Source organism: Motacilla alba, chromosome 4 (genome assembly GCF_015832195.1).
Source record: "Motacilla alba alba isolate MOTALB_02 chromosome 4, Motacilla_alba_V1.0_pri, whole genome shotgun sequence".
In the NCBI taxonomy this organism is placed as follows: Eukaryota; Metazoa; Chordata; class Aves; order Passeriformes; family Motacillidae; genus Motacilla; species Motacilla alba.
The window spans coordinates 34,736,736-34,753,756 of NC_052019.1; the positions used below are offsets into that span (position 1 = coordinate 34,736,736).

The 17,021-nt window shown below is 35.2% G+C and overlaps 1 protein-coding gene across 6 annotated transcripts in view; it reads left to right on the forward strand.

Moving 5' to 3' along the window:
* The window catches only part of VEGFC (vascular endothelial growth factor C), an 83,964-nt gene that overhangs the window by 56,580 nt on the left and 10,363 nt on the right, over positions 1–17,021 (forward strand). For 5 of the 6 annotated variants that reach the window (XM_038135284.1, XM_038135285.1, XM_038135280.1 and 2 more), the window contains exons 4-8: positions 4,909–5,060; positions 7,760–7,869; positions 8,105–8,435; positions 12,252–13,452; positions 16,234–16,305. In XM_038135284.1, the coding sequence (XP_037991212.1) occupies positions 4,909–5,060; positions 7,760–7,869; positions 8,105–8,435; positions 12,252–12,366 (708 nt within the window). In that variant the 3' untranslated portion in view covers positions 12,367–13,452; positions 16,234–16,305. The other variant, XM_038135283.1, reaches the window with a different exon arrangement.

Here is a 17,021-nt window from a genome sequence, read left to right on the forward strand (position 1 = left end):
GAAAAGTAGAAACTTCTTCTGTTTTGTTTTTAGTACTATTTTTTCACAAAACCTGTTTTTGAAGTTGCTAAGGGCTATTTATTCAAGCAGCATTGAGATATGAGACAACTTCTTAATTAAGACACAGTACAAGATCTGTGACAATATTTGAAGACTCCCTAGGCTAATTCACAAATTTCAATAGGCCCTTTCCTGCCTGCAGTAGCCCAGTTTTTAAATGGTGCCTTGTTTAGTAAGGATCTGTGGGAAATGTGACTGGTTGGGTTTTCATTTTGTCGTGCGGTTGTTTGGTTTTTTTCTCTGGTTTGTTATCGAGCAGCTGTTCTCTGTTTCCATGGCACAAATAATTCAACAGTGGCTTCAAAGATTGTGGAACTACCTGGTGCAGTTATAGCCTGTCCCTCAGCAGCACTTTTTAATGTCCCACCTACAGGCACTTGCTGAGATGTTGAAGGGAAGCAGAGAGCAGATGTCAAAGAGCTGTTTCATCCCATTTTCCCTCTTGGCTGTCAGGAAGGACATTTTTTTGGCTTCTTTCAGATCACTTGTTGTAAAGGTCCTAAATCATCTTGTTTCATGGTTACAGTTATAGTCCCTCCAGGGAAAACATCTATCCAAGCAGATCAAAATTAGAGGAGATTTTCTCACAGGCAGCAAGTTAACAGCTTGAAATTGTTTGCCCAGTTTGGGATGTATGTGTTGTTCTTTTTCATAGCTCAGAGATATGCCACAAAAATACTCACTTGTTTTCAACATTACTATGTCTACCTTTTCCCCTGCATTTTTCTGTTAGACTAATTATTGTAGTGATATAATAGATACTTTTAATAGTGGGAGAGATATGAGTTCCAAATGTTTTTTGTTAATATTTCTGGGAAAAGAAAGGGATTAAAATAGAAAATGTAGAATAAGGAACCCGAGCATATTAAACAAATATTCATTTATTATATCAAATACCTGTTGTTATATCACATAAGCCTTGAAATAGTTTTTCAAGAAAGTTCAACAGTAAAATAATGATGATGTGCCATTACTCAAATAGTTTATTTTCATTCTTTTCAATGTAGAGATGTTTAGTTTTGAAATTGGTCTTATGTACTTAGTTTAAAAGTCTCTAGACACATTGTACTGTGTTACACTGGTTATATTTGGCTGGCCTTACTGACACTTTAGAAAGTGCAAAGATCACAAGTGATGGAAACTTAGACTCAATCAATTTAAGGGAAACTTGCCAAAATAAACCACAGGCCATCTGAAGAACACGGGGTAGTTAATGTAAATCTTGGGGAAAAAACATACATAAATCCTGTGTTTGAAAAGTATCTAGAATGATGGTCTTCCCACACAATAACAGTTTTGATATATTTTAGGAGTCAGTGAGCATATTAATAATTTTATGTGTGCTGATACAATGGATATGGACACATATGATGATAGTGCTGAATAAATTAATTTAGCCACTGAAGCAAAGAAATACTTTGTATGAAAAGCCTCAGTTTTTCTGGTAAGTACACTCTGAAGTCCTTCTAGTGTAAAGAAGAAGCCATCAAGGACATGGATTAAAATTGCATGCCTTTTGGGGCTTTGAGTAACCTGATCTATTGAAAGGTGTCCCTACCCATGGCAGAGACGTTCTAATTAGAAGATCTCTAAGGTCCTTTCCAAACGAAACCATTTTATTATTCTAAAGATAAGTGAGAAAGAATATATGGAAAATTGCTTTCTCAGGAGTTCTGATAGCACTTTTTGTAAACATATTCAGAGATTCCCATCTTCTGTTAGATTTTTTTCTTTTTTTCTTTTTTTCCAAGTTTAAAATCATAAGTTCTGGGTTGTGGACAGTACTTGGAAGAGAAGCCCTAGAAATGGTGTGAAAGACTGGAAGACCTGCCATCTGGCTTTCTGTGATAAAACAGCCTTAGACTGGCTGAATGACAGGTGTTGAATTCTTATTAAATGTATTTAATTATTAATGGCCTCGAATTGTTTCTCAATTACACAGAGCTTCTGTTAGTATGTGCTGTACTCTGAGATTAACTATGTGTAACTGATTTATGTTTACAATTAGCAGCTTTTCTGGAGGAGGACAGGGCTTTGTGATTATGTGGGGGGTTTTTTGGGTCTGTTTGGTTTTTGGTTGGGTTTTTTTTTTTGTTATATATATATTACTCTTTAGTTATACAATCGCTTATTGCTTCTGTTCTTGCTTTCCACGGGTTTCTTGAAAATGCAGTGTTGGTGGCAAAAAGGTACAGGACAGCATGGGCAAGTTGAGTCTATTTTTTTTCTTTTATTTGCCTCTGACTGGAGTAATACTCATAAATTACTGTTTTATTTATTATAACTACTAACATTTTTCAGAGCAATAAAAGCTCTCCACTTTTCAAAGACTTCTCTAATCTCTACTGCTATCAGGTTTCATGTTTTTCTGGGGACTGAAGCTCATTCGTTGTAGTCTTTGGTACTGAATATCTGTCTTTATGGTTTGGTACCTGAAGGAAATGGTTTTTCCCTTTAGAGTGAATTAGTATGGTTTTTATTCTAATTTAAAGTTGGAAAGGAAGAGAAGATTTGGGCTTCTAAGAATGCAGTAAATCCAGACATGATTTAAATTTAGACAGGGAGGGATCAAACAGAAATATAAGCCATTTGGTCTCCAAGAAGAATTACCCATTTGAGTCATGTGGAGAGCAGCAATAGTAGCCACAGCCAACAGTGGTACCAGAAAAAGAATTGAGAACCAGCCTCATACATAGATGTCATGAGGCATTTTTCATAGAAATATCCTTTCTATGTATTGACATTTGGTTGGTAAATGTTGCCAGACATGCCCTATAGTGACAGCAGATGTTGAGCTTATTGTTTTGTTGAATGGGGAAGGGGAGCAAAAACATAAATTGTAGATGTTATCAAAACCTTAAAGCATTGTTTATGGCCAGGTTTTACATAATCTGAAATGTTTTACTTAGATGAAGATTCAAACATAACTGATGCATGTTGAGAGTTTATTCACTTAAATAGTTTCACTGAATAAATAGTAGCAGCTATTGGGTGAGGTAAAATACATTACTATTAAGAGAATTTATTTGAACGAACTGAGGGTAATTTGAGGAGGTCAAGGAAGCTAGTCTACCTTTATGTTCTTTAACTAAACTTTTTTCCTCACTGCACCACTGAAGTGGTGATGGGAATAGTTGTTAGCAATATTCATCTCCAAACTGATACCTTTCACAGTGGAAGGATAGATGTAAATTAAGATTAATTCACATTCACCATCATTGCCATTTCCATTACCATGATTGATATGTCTCAGCTGTTTTTGTGAAATTTCTCTGAGTGATCTCCCAAAGCCAAATAGGACAGTTGGGCAGGGACCTACCTCTCTTAGGTGCTTTGGAAATGTAGCAGTCATCCTATGCTGCCATCTCCAGTGGTCCGGAGTCTGCTATGCTTTGCAGCATGGCAAATTGATGTACTGCAAGAATACAGGAAGAACATGCACTTGTTTTCCAGCTGCACCTAGGTCCATTCACAGACTCATGCTTATTTCATTTTCTAAGATTTATCCATTCTCTCTGTAGTGGATTTTTATTTCAGCTTCAGAAAAGCAAGGTCATACTTTCATGAGAGAACAGAAAAAACAAGATTCTCCTTACATGTGTTACATTGTAATTAAGTTCATACTCTTTGTTCCGCCCATCAATTCATACATACATTCTAAGAATCAGCTTTCTACGCAGGTTAATGGTGTATTTTATATTTTGAAGCATTAAAAATTACCAGTATTCTGATTATATTTGCATGCTGCGTATATGACATACTCTAAAGTTACAGATTTGTAAAGAGCATTGCAAATATATCTCAGCTAAAAATTAGTCCTTTTATACAATCTTACCAACTGGAACTGGAATAAAAAAAACAATGAACATTTTTAAAGGTAGTAAAGTCCCCAGAAGATGCAGAAATGTTCTTAAATGCATTTGGAAAAATGACTGAACACCTAAAAGGAAACAGTACACTGTTGCCCTTCTTAAACACTATCAAAAACCAGCTTTTAAGACTTTGATCTAGTGTATTTGTCTTAGTTTTTCAGGAGATTATTGAGACTTGAGTTTTACAGCAAAGTCTACTTAATTTGATAAAGTAGATGTCCTGAACTGAAAACTGAAGTGAGTCTCTCTGTTCTTCTTTTATCACTTGGTCAGTTTTACTACAAGGCATCACTGAAGTTGTCATCTTTCACCAGTTGAACTATAATTCCCACTAAAATGAAGATTTTGTTAATTCACTTACAGATTATTTTATCAGTAGTGGATATTTCTTAATACTTTGGGAAAAAAAAAAGAATAGTTAAAGATCTATTTCATCAGAATAGGCATAAAACTTACACAGACACAAATACTAAAAAATTTTTACCATGCAGTATGCTGTAGTTCAAACATTATTCATCCAGAACTGGTGTGATCAAAGTCCGCTATATTGCTGTTTTACATAGGCTTTTGTATTTGTACAACTGATGTATTAGGTGGTAATTTACTGTGTTCTTTATATTATTCTTCAGCTTTTCAAAGCACCTTCCAAAGGTTTCATTTTGGATTTTTTAAAAATGTTGCCAATTTGAAGTCATCTCCTCTAGAAAAATGAGTTCTTTGTACATTTTCCTCTCATGTATTAAATGTTATAGTAAGCAAACTGACGCGTAACAGGGTTTAACACTGAAAATGTTAGTTGTCACGCCATAGCTCCTATATTCATTTTGCACATAATAATTATTTAGCAATATCATTGAATGCTGGAAGACAACAAAAAAATCTCAACCTAAATTCATGATAGGTTTTTTGTAGGTCCTTACATTAGTTTTAGCTGGATCTGTATCAGAAGTTTTTTGCTTTGCTTTGCCTTTCGTAGCTGTTTGAGATCACAGTGCCGCTGTCCCACGGTCCCAAGCCCGTCACCGTCAGTTTCGCCAACCACACGTCCTGCCGGTGCATGTCCAAGCTGGATGTGTATAGACAAGTCCACTCCATCATAAGACGTTCCTTGCCAGCAGCACAAACTCAGTAAGTATGAGGCTTGTCTTTTCTTTCATGTTATGAGCAAACCTATATAATTCAGATTTAAAATACTGCTGGGGAGTTTTCACAGTTGGGATAGGCGAGCTGTGCATGACAGTAGCAGACTGCATTCTGCAAGGGAGCTGCCATTATTTTACACAAAGACGATTTTACTAAATTAACATCACCTTTTTACCCAGTAGATAAACTGGAGCAAGATGATTTAAAACTGAAGAATAATGTATGTGGGATTTGCTTGATGAAAGTGCTACAGTCCAATTGAGACTTTAAAAAAAAAATCAGCAAAATAAATTTATTTTCTAAAGAAAAGCTGAAAACATCTTGTAAATAATTAGGAGACAATATTTCTCTCAATCTGTATTTTCATATTTTAAATGCTTTTTTTTAAAGGATTGTTTTTTTAGGTAATCTTTAACTCACAAATCTTTCTTTACATCTTGACATGCCAGAGGTGCATATAAAATAGAATGGAAGGGGGAAATAAAGGATTAATTGGCATTCCATAGAAGTAGCATATTGATTTTTTTGTGTGTGTGATTTTCAATGAAAAATGTCACAGAACAATCTGGCACCACAAATCTCACTTTAAGTTATTAAAACACTTGAAGATCTCCTTCCTTAATTTAGAGGTTTGAGTGATGATTTTATGATGTATAAATATTTAGGCGGTCAAAAACACATACTAGACTAACTGTTGCTTTGAGGAAGAGTCAATAACTAGAAGCCAAATTGGAATGAATTGACATTTTTAATAAGGTGGGTGAGTAGAACAAATTTCTCAGAGGTGTTAAGCATTTTCCTCAGTGGTTTCAATCTGTTTAAGTCTGGATGTTTTCTGACACATTCCTAAACACAGGTTATATTCTATTTGAGTTTAATTTATTTAATTTGTTCATCAAAACATGGATCATAAACAGTAACTTGGAAATAAATCTATTAATAATTAATTTAATTGCATAATCAAGAGGTTATTTAAAAAAAAACAAATCCAAGAGTCATTAAGTCAAATTATGTTAACTCTCTCCAGCCTCTCAGTGTTTCTACATTAGTGCAAGAGTTTATTCTAGCCAGGAAACAGCTAAGTGTAGTTGAGGGAGGTGAGAGTGCAGATACCGGACTTGGACCAGCACTCACAGGTAGCAAGTGTGAGTTGATTACAGGTAGCAGTTTGTCCTGTAATTAAGGAATCATGCTTCAACAGAGGTAAGACAACACAGTACTAGATCAAAATGTATAAAGGTCTTCTCTGCTGTTACTTGTTGTCTTTAGGTTTATAAACTCTGGCTTTGTGCAATGGAACAGGCAGGAGGGTTTGGTTTTTTTGTTGTTGATGTTGTTTAATTTGATTTGGTTGGTTTGGTTTGGTTTTTTTTTAACAGAATACAATAATACCTCTGTAGATTATCCTTACTATTTCTCAAGTAGAATTGGAAGGCAGGCTAAAGGAAATGTATGCCAAGTGAGGCAGCAAGAGTGAGATCATTATTGGGATGAAATCAGGAGACACCAATTTGATAAAATGTGAGGTGAAGCTGGGTGATGTTAAACCACAGCAGTCTTTACAAATGGAGTGATTTAGTGTGTTGAAGAGGAGTGGTTTACTTGAATGATGATCACGGAAGAATATCCCAGCACCTGCATTTTTGAATGTGTGAGTAATGGTGCTCAGGGGAATGAAAAGTGCATCAAATCTGTAATATAGGTGTTGTCTTAAAAGATTAGTAGGATTTTAGAAATACTGCAGAAACAATGAATAAATTACATAGCCCGGATACACGAAGTTAGGCTTGACTTGTTCAAAGATGTAATGTCAGCTGTAGTGATAAAGAAATTGCAAGCAAGGAAGATGAGATAATACACATAAATATTCTATCAGTGATTCACCAGACAGTTCAGTTCACTCATTCTTTAAAAAGGCAACAGCTGCTGTTTGGAATTTTTGCTTTCTTTGGTACCACTGTCTTGGCTGCAAACTGTAGCAGGAAAAGAGAACTAAAGTGTTAACTTGTTTATTGTCTTTATTTTTAAAGTGAAGAGGCATCACTGCTGGAAGCCTTATTCTTTAGGTACAAGAAGGCTGGCCAGAATGAGTGACTGATGAGAAAGCTTATGGCACATAACTTTCACATAAAGTGGAATGGAATCTCATAAACTGATTTTATTTTTTAAAGTTTTGCCTAGAGAATTCATTCTGAAACTATTATTGCTGTCTTTTGACATCTTAAATTTGAAAACATTTTTGTACTCCGAAACACTGCATGGAAAATGAAGCCTGTTACTGTGCAGTATTTGGCATGCAAAAGAATTTTTATACGAGTCTATATGAGGTTTATGTTCTAGGGTTAGGTTTGTTTCAAAACAACATCAGCAAAGTGAAAATACCAGCTAAAACTTGAAAGTTTTTAAAAAATTGAAATATGAAAAGGTTTCTTCAACAAATGGTTAAAAATCTCTGTAATGGGGAGAACCTTTGGTAGCATATTTGACAGGAATGAAAAATAAAATTATAAATGAGCTGACACTCATGAAGATATTCAGAAAGATATATGCGATGATCAGAAAGATATGTGAATATCAAAAAGATATTTGCAGTGGTGAGAAACTAAAGCAATCAACAACTGAAATAGATTTTTTTCTCCTTGAGTTCTAATGGTAGTAAATCAACAACATTTTTAATTTTGCAGATGTCATGTGGCAAACAAGACCTGTCCGAAAAATCATATTTGGAATAATCAAATTTGCAGATGTTTGTCACAGCATGATTTTGGTTTCTCTTCTCACCTTGGAGATTCTGGTAAGCACTTTCCCTTAAAGCATCAAATGTCCTTCTAAAGGCAAGAAGTTGTAGTAATTATTCATATCTTTTTCTGTATCGTTGCTACTGTTGGTTGTTGCCTGTCTTTTGACATATGCTTGTTTTTGAAACACCATGAAGAAGGTATGGATTTGCTCATTTCTTCACATAAAAATAGGTGAAAGAGTAGACACAAAATTCTGGTACTAGTGGGACTTCTCTACTGCTTTTCCAGACACATCTGAAGGATTCCATATCTGTGGACCAAACAAGGAGCTGGATGAAGAAACCTGTCAGTGTGTCTGCAAAGGAGGCGTGCGGCCCTCGAGCTGTGGACCTCACAAAGAATTAGACCGATCATCGTGTCAGTGCACATGCAAAAACAAACTTATCCCTGCATCCTGCGGGCCCAACAAGGAATTTGATGAAGAAAAGTGCCAATGTGTTTGTAAAAAGACCTGTCCTAGACATCAGCCGCTAAATCCTGCAAAATGCACCTGCGAATGTATAGAATCTCCCAATAAATGCTTCTTGAAAGGAAAAAGGTTCCATCACCAGACATGCAGGTAAAACCGCAGTTTTTAGTCCTTTTATGGTGTTCAAGGCCTAAAATTTTGGGTTGTGGCATTAGCTGTCTTGTTGAACTGCTTTGTAGTCTGAAGTAAACTGTAAGCCTGTTGTCAGTTCAGTTTTATCTTCTATGACTTCTGTAATCTCTAAGAGGAAGCTACTAGACTTAATAAGATTCTAAAGCATATTTAGTTTCTAGTGCTCTTAGACTGCTCCTGGAACTTTTCCTCCTTTTCCTTTTTGTTTTCTGGTGAAAATGAAAACTGTAACTAGTTAGAATAAATATATTGCTCTCTATGTATGTATTTGTTCATCTTCATAAAGGAAAAATGTCAAATATAAGTAGTCACACTTGTGTTGAAGTCTCTAAAATGAGGGAAAATATTATTAACTGGAATTACGTGTTTACAAATATTTGACCTTTTAAGTGACAGAGAAGAGTTGTTAGAAACATCAGAAATTCTCTCTTCTCTATAATTCAATTTTATGTTTGCAGAGAGAAAGAAACAAGCCTGGTTACATAAGCTTTACACGTTACAAAACCTTTGCACTATAGGTTTCATTTCCAGCAGTGCTACGAACATAAACCACCTACATTTTAAAAGAACATTCACAACTAGAGAAGTCAGGCACTTAAGAAGCTAAGAAATGCCATAGTAAATATCTGATGTAGATTTCAATATCTCTGTTGATTTAAAGACTTAGTAGTTGAGGGAGGAAATTAAGTTCAGCCTTTCTCTGTTGTGTTGTGGTTGAACACGATAGAGTTTGAATAATTTTCTCAATTCCAAGGACCGTATGATATAGGATGATTTTACCTTTTTTCTGAGCTGTTTTTCTTTTGTCTTTGAGTGCAGAAAGCAAGGTTTATATATGTCGTTACTATATACCTGTAGAACCAATAGCCCCGTAGATATTAGCACTGTTAGAGGGGACAATCTCTCCTCCTTAAGAAACAACTTAGGATAGTTTTCTCACATTTTGGCTCTGTCCAGCGCAAGCTGTCTCTAAAAGGAATAAAAATCCTGCAACATCCTTTTTATCTCTGAAAGATCCCTTGCTTGTTTAAAACAGCATCAATGATACAATTTAATTTATATTATAAACATGTAAAATATATTAACGATACAAATTTATTAAAAAAATAGAAGTACCATTCTATTTAGCTTTGTGCTAGATGTGTGAGCCCTAGCCATGAGCATAATTGTGTAGTCATGTCCTAGACAGCTCCCTGTCCCACAGGTAGTGCTTGTAGCTTCTGGTTTTGAAGCACTAATATTTGTATGCACTGTCCCTAAAATGCTTCTGCCTCTCGTGTTACACCCTGCTTCAGATGAAAGGAATACAAAATCATCTACAAAGCACAGGATGGGAAAGGAAAAAAGCTCTCAGCATACTGCTTTTTAAGGTGATTATGCTGTTTATCAGCCCAAGAAGTAGCATTTTCTCTTGTCTTATCTGTGGAGTTGCCAGAGTGTCCACAGTAACAATCTGGGCATTCTGCGCAGCAAAAATTCACAATTATTTACCATAAAGAGAAAGTTGCTGCTGCTTTGCCCAGCTCTATGAATAGTGACTAAACATCTATCTTAGCTCCTGCATGCTCAGATTATCCTCATTGAAACAGATTTCTGTCACATGAAACCACTCTGTAAACAGCATTCAGACCAAATCTCTTGAAAGACCTGGTCTATTGTTCAGCAGTTTCCTAAGGAAACCACATTTATGTAGTTACAATGACTCTGCTGCTATTCACCCTGTGCTACCACCTCTAAAATTTATTTTGGTCAGTTTTGGTTGGGCCAGATAACTAGGAACTTCATCTGTTAAGCACTTTAGAGGAGGAGAGGGACTTTCTTGCTGTGTTGAAATGTCCCAAATAAGAATAAGACTGAAGTAACCTGACCTTGACTGCTGCTAGACAGAAACTCACAAGGGAGAGGTGCTGTATAGCACTCCCAGCTGCAAGTTGAAGTTCACAAGGAGGCATGAATCCTAAAAAAAGTGAACTCCTCATGCTTAATGCTTTCACGAGTGCATTTCATTGTGTACAGTCATGGGTGTGTGGAAGAGCTTGACTTTGCCTCATTTTCTTCTTATTTTATTTAATTTTACTGTCATTCAATACATTAAATAGTCTGAACTTTCATGGCAGAGACAGCAAAAAAGTGAGTTCAGTGTTTCATCCACTGCATCTCTGTGGAGTACCTTTTTCCCAGAACAGATCCCTTGATGGTTGCTTGTTCACTTACAGTATTAGATCCTTCCACGAATCTTTTCGTTGCCTTTTACCACAATTTCCAAACTTTCGAGGGAATAGATCAGTCGGGGTTTGAGAGATTCCCATGAGCTGCTCTATTAAGTGGCACAAAATAATGTTACTCCCTTAGTTACAGAGACCGCAGTGGTGAACTAATCTATGATAAATGACATTGAAATCATTGAACATAATGTGACTAGTTAATAAATGTCCCATTTGCAGTCTTCCTCATTCCTTATCGTTTTCCTCATAGCCAGATTCATTGGTTGAGCCGCATACTGTGAATTAATGTGACTGTAGTGCAGACCTCATATCATAAACAAATTATTGCAAAGTAGTAACTTAGTATTCAAAACAAGCACACAACATACTAACTTATTTGCAACAACAGTAAGAGTAGCCACAAGCCTGAAACAAGAATTACCCAGGGAAGAGGAGAGTGACATTGCCGAATTTAGCGTGCTGTATATATGCAAGTAAGAGTTATTGTAATGGATCATAATATCAGTGTTTCACAAACAGGCACACATGATTTAAATACAAGTTTCAAGTATAACTGTGCTGAAATTCAAGACATATACTTTTGTCTTTTGACTCATTGCCAGTGTCTGAAATAATCACAGACTTGTACTTTGTCTCTATTATACACCAGAAAGTATTTAGCATTGTTATTGCAAGGTTATTTTGGGTCAAGTTCTTGTTTTAATAGAAAAATTAAATAGGAAAAGGAAGGGTTCAGGGACAACCAGAGATATTATCTTTGTATAAGTTCTATTTTTCAGTTGAGGAGTGGGTGAGGAACACTTCTGCCACTGCATAGGGAGATGTGATTTGTGGTTCAATGCTCTATTACTGTTAAACTTATTTTAATCAGGTAGACATTAATTCTGTTCTTTCTCCGTTAAGATTTATCAGAAACATGATAAATAGGATCCGATTTTTCTTCAGAATGCACACAGATGCAATATGAATGCAGATACATTCCCACTGGCTCAGAGACTGGCTGTGGGAATTTGCAACTTGAAAGGAAGTATGTTCTCACTTTCAAGATCAGAGTCACAGTGTAACGTATGTAGACAAACCTCTCTCAGGTTTACTGAAGTAGTCAATAAGATGAGTAACAGTTCCTGGTAGGAGGGTGAGAGATTTGGTTATCACCTGATTCTGGATTACCACCTCTGATTTGCAGCATGCAGTAGGTTACAACGAACCAATCTGAGTACAGAAATATATCCTATTTTCAAACTAAAACTTTAAAAATAGTACTCAAGATTAGAATGCAACTATGACCAGCAGTGTGATAAAAAAGATCCATATGTTTCTTTCACAATAGAATAATTTCTCTTTAGCATAATTCATTATTGTTTCATTGTCTTTTGTGAAGAATAGTTCAACTAAAATTGTTGCACGAAAATAACTTAGAATATATGTATTTGTAGGAATTAAATATTCCATTGAGAAATGGCAATGTGAAGGCACACAGCCTTCTGCTCCAGTTAACTATAAATGATGGTGTTATATTAATGCCCACTTTTTTTTCCCCTTTCTTCAGTTGTTACAGACCTCCGTGTACAGTGCGGACGAAACGCTGCGACACTGGGTTTTACTTCAGTGAAGAAGTGTGCCGTTGCGTACCTACATATTGGAAAAGACCACTTATGAATTAGCCAAGAGAGCACTACTTGCTACGTTGGTGTACATTTTTCCATTAGAACAAAAGAACAACAGAAACTTTGCCAATATTTGGAATTAAATGTTCACCAGAGACCCTGTGGGGCTTTCAGAGACAGACTCATGCTTTTCTCAAGACGTGGAAAGCAAATGTAGAAAACAACTGGGGTTCATGTTTTGTAAAGAACTCAATAAGGACTTGTTTTCTGTCAATGACCAAATGCCTAGGTTCTCCTTCTTGTGATTTTTTTTAAGAGATAATGACTATATAATTTATTTCCACTAAAACCATTGTGCAGCATTTCTGTTTATAGCAGTAACAATTGTTAAAGCTCACTGTGATCAATATTTTTATATCATGCAAAGTATGTTTAAAATAAAATGGAAATCATATTATATAATGGTGAGAATGTTTAATCATCTGCCTGAAAAAGAACTCAGATTCAGCTCTATTTTCTGGATTCTTAACAGGGAAAGTAGCAGTAAGGAAAAAGCACTTTTGTGAAAGAAGACTGCAGACATTTTCTTGTACCTGTTGTGTTTGCCATTTGGTAGAGTTACACTGAGGGTTTTGTGAGCCAATGTGTCTCTAGAATGAAGCCATTCTGTCACTAGAATGAAAGTAGCAAAGAAGGCACAAGGAGAACATTGGAGATTCTGTACATTGCCCAAGTATGAGGACTATATTTAAAGCACAGCAGCAACTACTCGCATTCCAATATAGTTATCTCCTATTTTCTTTCTTGGGATCATTCCCAAGGAAAAGTATAAAATTACGTCTGGTCAAGATTACTGGCATGCAAGTTGAAATACCAAGATTGGTTTTTATTTAGTGTTACAGGCTACATTATAAATTTTACAGCTAAATCTTTCAAAATGCTTTGATGAGTTTACCCTTACATAGTCAATCTGATCTCTTGATCAATGTATACAGATGCAAATATATTTTGAAGGGCAAAAAATTTATTCCAATGGGGACATGAAAGGACTTATACCAGTCTGCTGTGGATTGACACAGTCTCTACATTAAAAAAGTCTCTTTCAGAAAATATGAAATCAAACATCTACAATTTCAAAACAAGGTAAGATTTTTAACTTGTGTGGGAAGGGCAATCTACTCAAAATTAAAATATATCAGAACTTGAAAGGAAGTTCTTTACTTACAGAAACTTTGTTGGGTGCAGAGTGAAGCAAACAAAGCTGCAAAGCAAAATTTTGTTTACAGGAATGGTCAGAGCTCTAAAAATAATTCTGCTGGGTCTAAGTAGCTGTTTTTAAAAGAGTTATTGATGAAATAGTATTATATTCTAGGATGTTGGCCAGGAGGGGTTGCTTTTCTAGAGTCTTTGTATTTCATAGTTCTTAAAACTAAGTTTTAATTACTTAATCTCTATCGTGAGTTGAAGCAGTGTAACAGGATGAGAGATACTTTGAGACTTCACCACTTTCCACTGTCTGCCTGCTATGCTCAGTGTTCTTCTTAATAGGCCAGCTATTTATTATCCAAATAGGATAATAAGGTGAAGTTTAGGTATGGAAATACTGAACAATGTCTTTATTACCATATTGCTTCAGCAATCAAATGCAGGTAAAAATGTGGATGACAATTGAACATTGATGTACAACTTCAGCTGTTCTAACAACTCACACTTCCCATCAGTAGCATTAGTAGTTGCGCAAGTCATCAGTGTCTAAATTGGCAATGTTGACATAATAGCTGGAGGTTAATGATCAAATTTGATTCAGTATTCAAAAAAAAATCAAACATCCACTTCTGTAGGTTAGCTGCTGGAAGGAAGCCTAAAATACCTTAAGAAACAATTAAATAACAATTGGGATTATTGCCGCGACTCCTACTGGCAAACCAAAACCACTACACTTTTATAAAGACATGAGGGAAAAAAAAACCTACTGTAGAAGTTTTTAAATTTCTGTCCCAGCCCTGTACAGAAGAGAGGCAGGGAAGAGAAAGACAAACCAAATTGGTACCAGGAACAGAGCCTAAGTAAGCAGGTATCTAACTAACATGAAAAATGTACTTCTGGTTATAAAACAGAAGGGCACAAGTGAAGGCAGAACAAAATCTACATTCCATCAAGTAATTCCACAGAGATTATAAAAAGTGCATGTTAAAACAATATACAAATTAACCAAACCCTACTAAACTGAGCAAGGATCAAATGTCTAAATCTTTTTTAAAGGTTCATGAAAACAGTTAATAAACCCATTTTGGCTAAGCAGGTACTTGCATTTCTACTGAGTGAGCATACCACACTTAAAAATGGTAAAATCCATCTGAGTAGGGAAGGAAAGACAGGAAGTTTAAAAATGAGACTGGTGAACAAGAAGCTTCAATATTATCACGAACGCTAGCATTCAATAAGAATTGCTTTTTTGAATGCACATTTTTCTGGTTCTTAACTTGCCAAGTATTGAGACTTTTGGGCATAAATTATGCCAATCTAAGTAAAATAAGATTCATAGAAAGCAAATTCCTGACTTGTAAAAGTTACCACAAAATCAGGTTTGTGTCTGATCAAACTGAATAATTAACTATTCACAAAATTATGTACATACATAGAATAATATATACAAGCAGTTGGTAACATTTTCTGATAGTCAGAATCTCCAGTTCTACTTTCCATGAGCATAGTTTTATAAAACTGCATTATACTTAACACAAACATCAGAATTATTATCATTACTACTGGATAGACTCTACAGATTCTATGTGATAAATGTGATTCCATTTATCTCCATACTGTCATGAAACAATCTGTAGAGCAGGTCTTCCTTGCATTTATTACATAAAGTAGCTTATAGGTCTACACCATTTTCAGTTTTGAAGTGATACTCGATTATGATCTCTTTGAAATTTTCATCTTCACTTCCAACCTTGATATTCTTAAAAAAATATAAAAATAGGTTATACAGCTTAAAAGGAGATTTGAAAGATAGATGATAATTCTGTATGCAAGTTATTCTGCGCTAACTCCAAATAAAAAGCTTTTATTGGTATTTTTTCTAAAATGCTTGTACCTTGTACAAAAATTACAAGGTGGTTGGGAAAGGGAGAGTGCATGTAACTGCAGTAAATCACATTTAATAGTAAACAGACTTATGCTTGCATTTCATCGGGAATTTACAGCAGTTTCTGTACTCTTTCAGTATTGTACTCTAGGGAGACCATAAATTCTGCAGGGTAAGCCCCCTTTACCTGCATGGCCAGAGGGACATGCTATTTACAGTGTGAGTGTTGTTAGTCAGCTGACATGTTTGTTTAATTCATGCTGAAGAAGTTGATAGTAAATCAGGCCTCTCAGCTCTATTTGAAAGACCAGCATGAAATCTTGCATATGTACTGTATCATCTTGAAAGGCTTAGTGTGAGGATTGCTTTCAGTATTCTCATTCTTTAGATCTCAGTTACAACTCCAGCTGCCCTTGAATTTTAGCATATCTCCCATTTCTTTTAAGCATAACCACCTACCACATCTATGCCAAAAGACAGGAATGGAATAATTTATGCCGTCAGTAAGCTCATCAACAGATTAGCCTGAGGAACAGACTGTGTTCTTTTAAATATTATTTATTTTATATTTAATTTAAGGATGTATTCTTAAAAGATTGTGATATAAATATAGTTAATTTTGCATCATTTGGCGGTACCAATGGTTGTTGTCAGGTAGAAAAGTTTGAAAGTGGTCAATTCACAATTTTCACAACTTTTTAATTTAGAAAATATGACATAGGATAAATTCTTTATATTGCAGAGTTTTTTGCTTCCTCAAGGAAAATAAAAATAATAGTTGATTAGTTAATAGCTTACTTTTGTTCACTTTCTCTTTTCCTTTTTCATTGCAGGTAAAACTATTGGGAAAGAATGCAGGGCAACCTTCTAATTGAGTGATGAAATAATAAGATCAAATGGACCAGGTATTTATTTATTTTTTTTAATTTTATAATTAATGGCTAATAAGAACTAATGAAAATAGGCTACTTAAATACAGGTTTAAGACTCCACAATACCCTAGAGGTCTCAAAAGCTCTGGAGAGATGAAAACCTTTTTATAGAACACATATCTGGACTCATTTTATCTATACTTTCTTGTCCAAATGTTGTAATGGAATGTGGACAGTAGAAAACATTAGGACGTCACCAATTTTGCAATTAAAAGTTCAAAAATTTTAGTTATTTATTATTTAAAAACTATATCCGTAGTCTGGATCTGTGAATTAGCGGACCTTATTTCAGCTTGAGAATGTACTGAATTACAAGTAGCACATTCCAGAAAAAATAAAAATCTTAAAACACAATGCTTTGCTCTTTTGTATAAGCATTTCCACTTCTGGAAAACAATGACAGAAACCTCTGGTAATTGTATATTACCATTTATTGCCTTTTCTTCTCAGCAAAACCCTGTCATGAAAATAATATCCTGTGGATTCAGGTATTTTTCCTGATCCTGAATAAGGATATCATATCCATTCATGACAGTCACTGCCCTTTCAACTGTGTTTCAGCAAACTCTTTATCCCTTTTCTACATTTGTAATCAGCTGTATGTGATCACTGAACTCTTCCCCTTCGCTTTCTTTCTCAAATTACTTCTCTTAGATTTCTGGACCATATCTCAGTCTCCCCATAAGAAT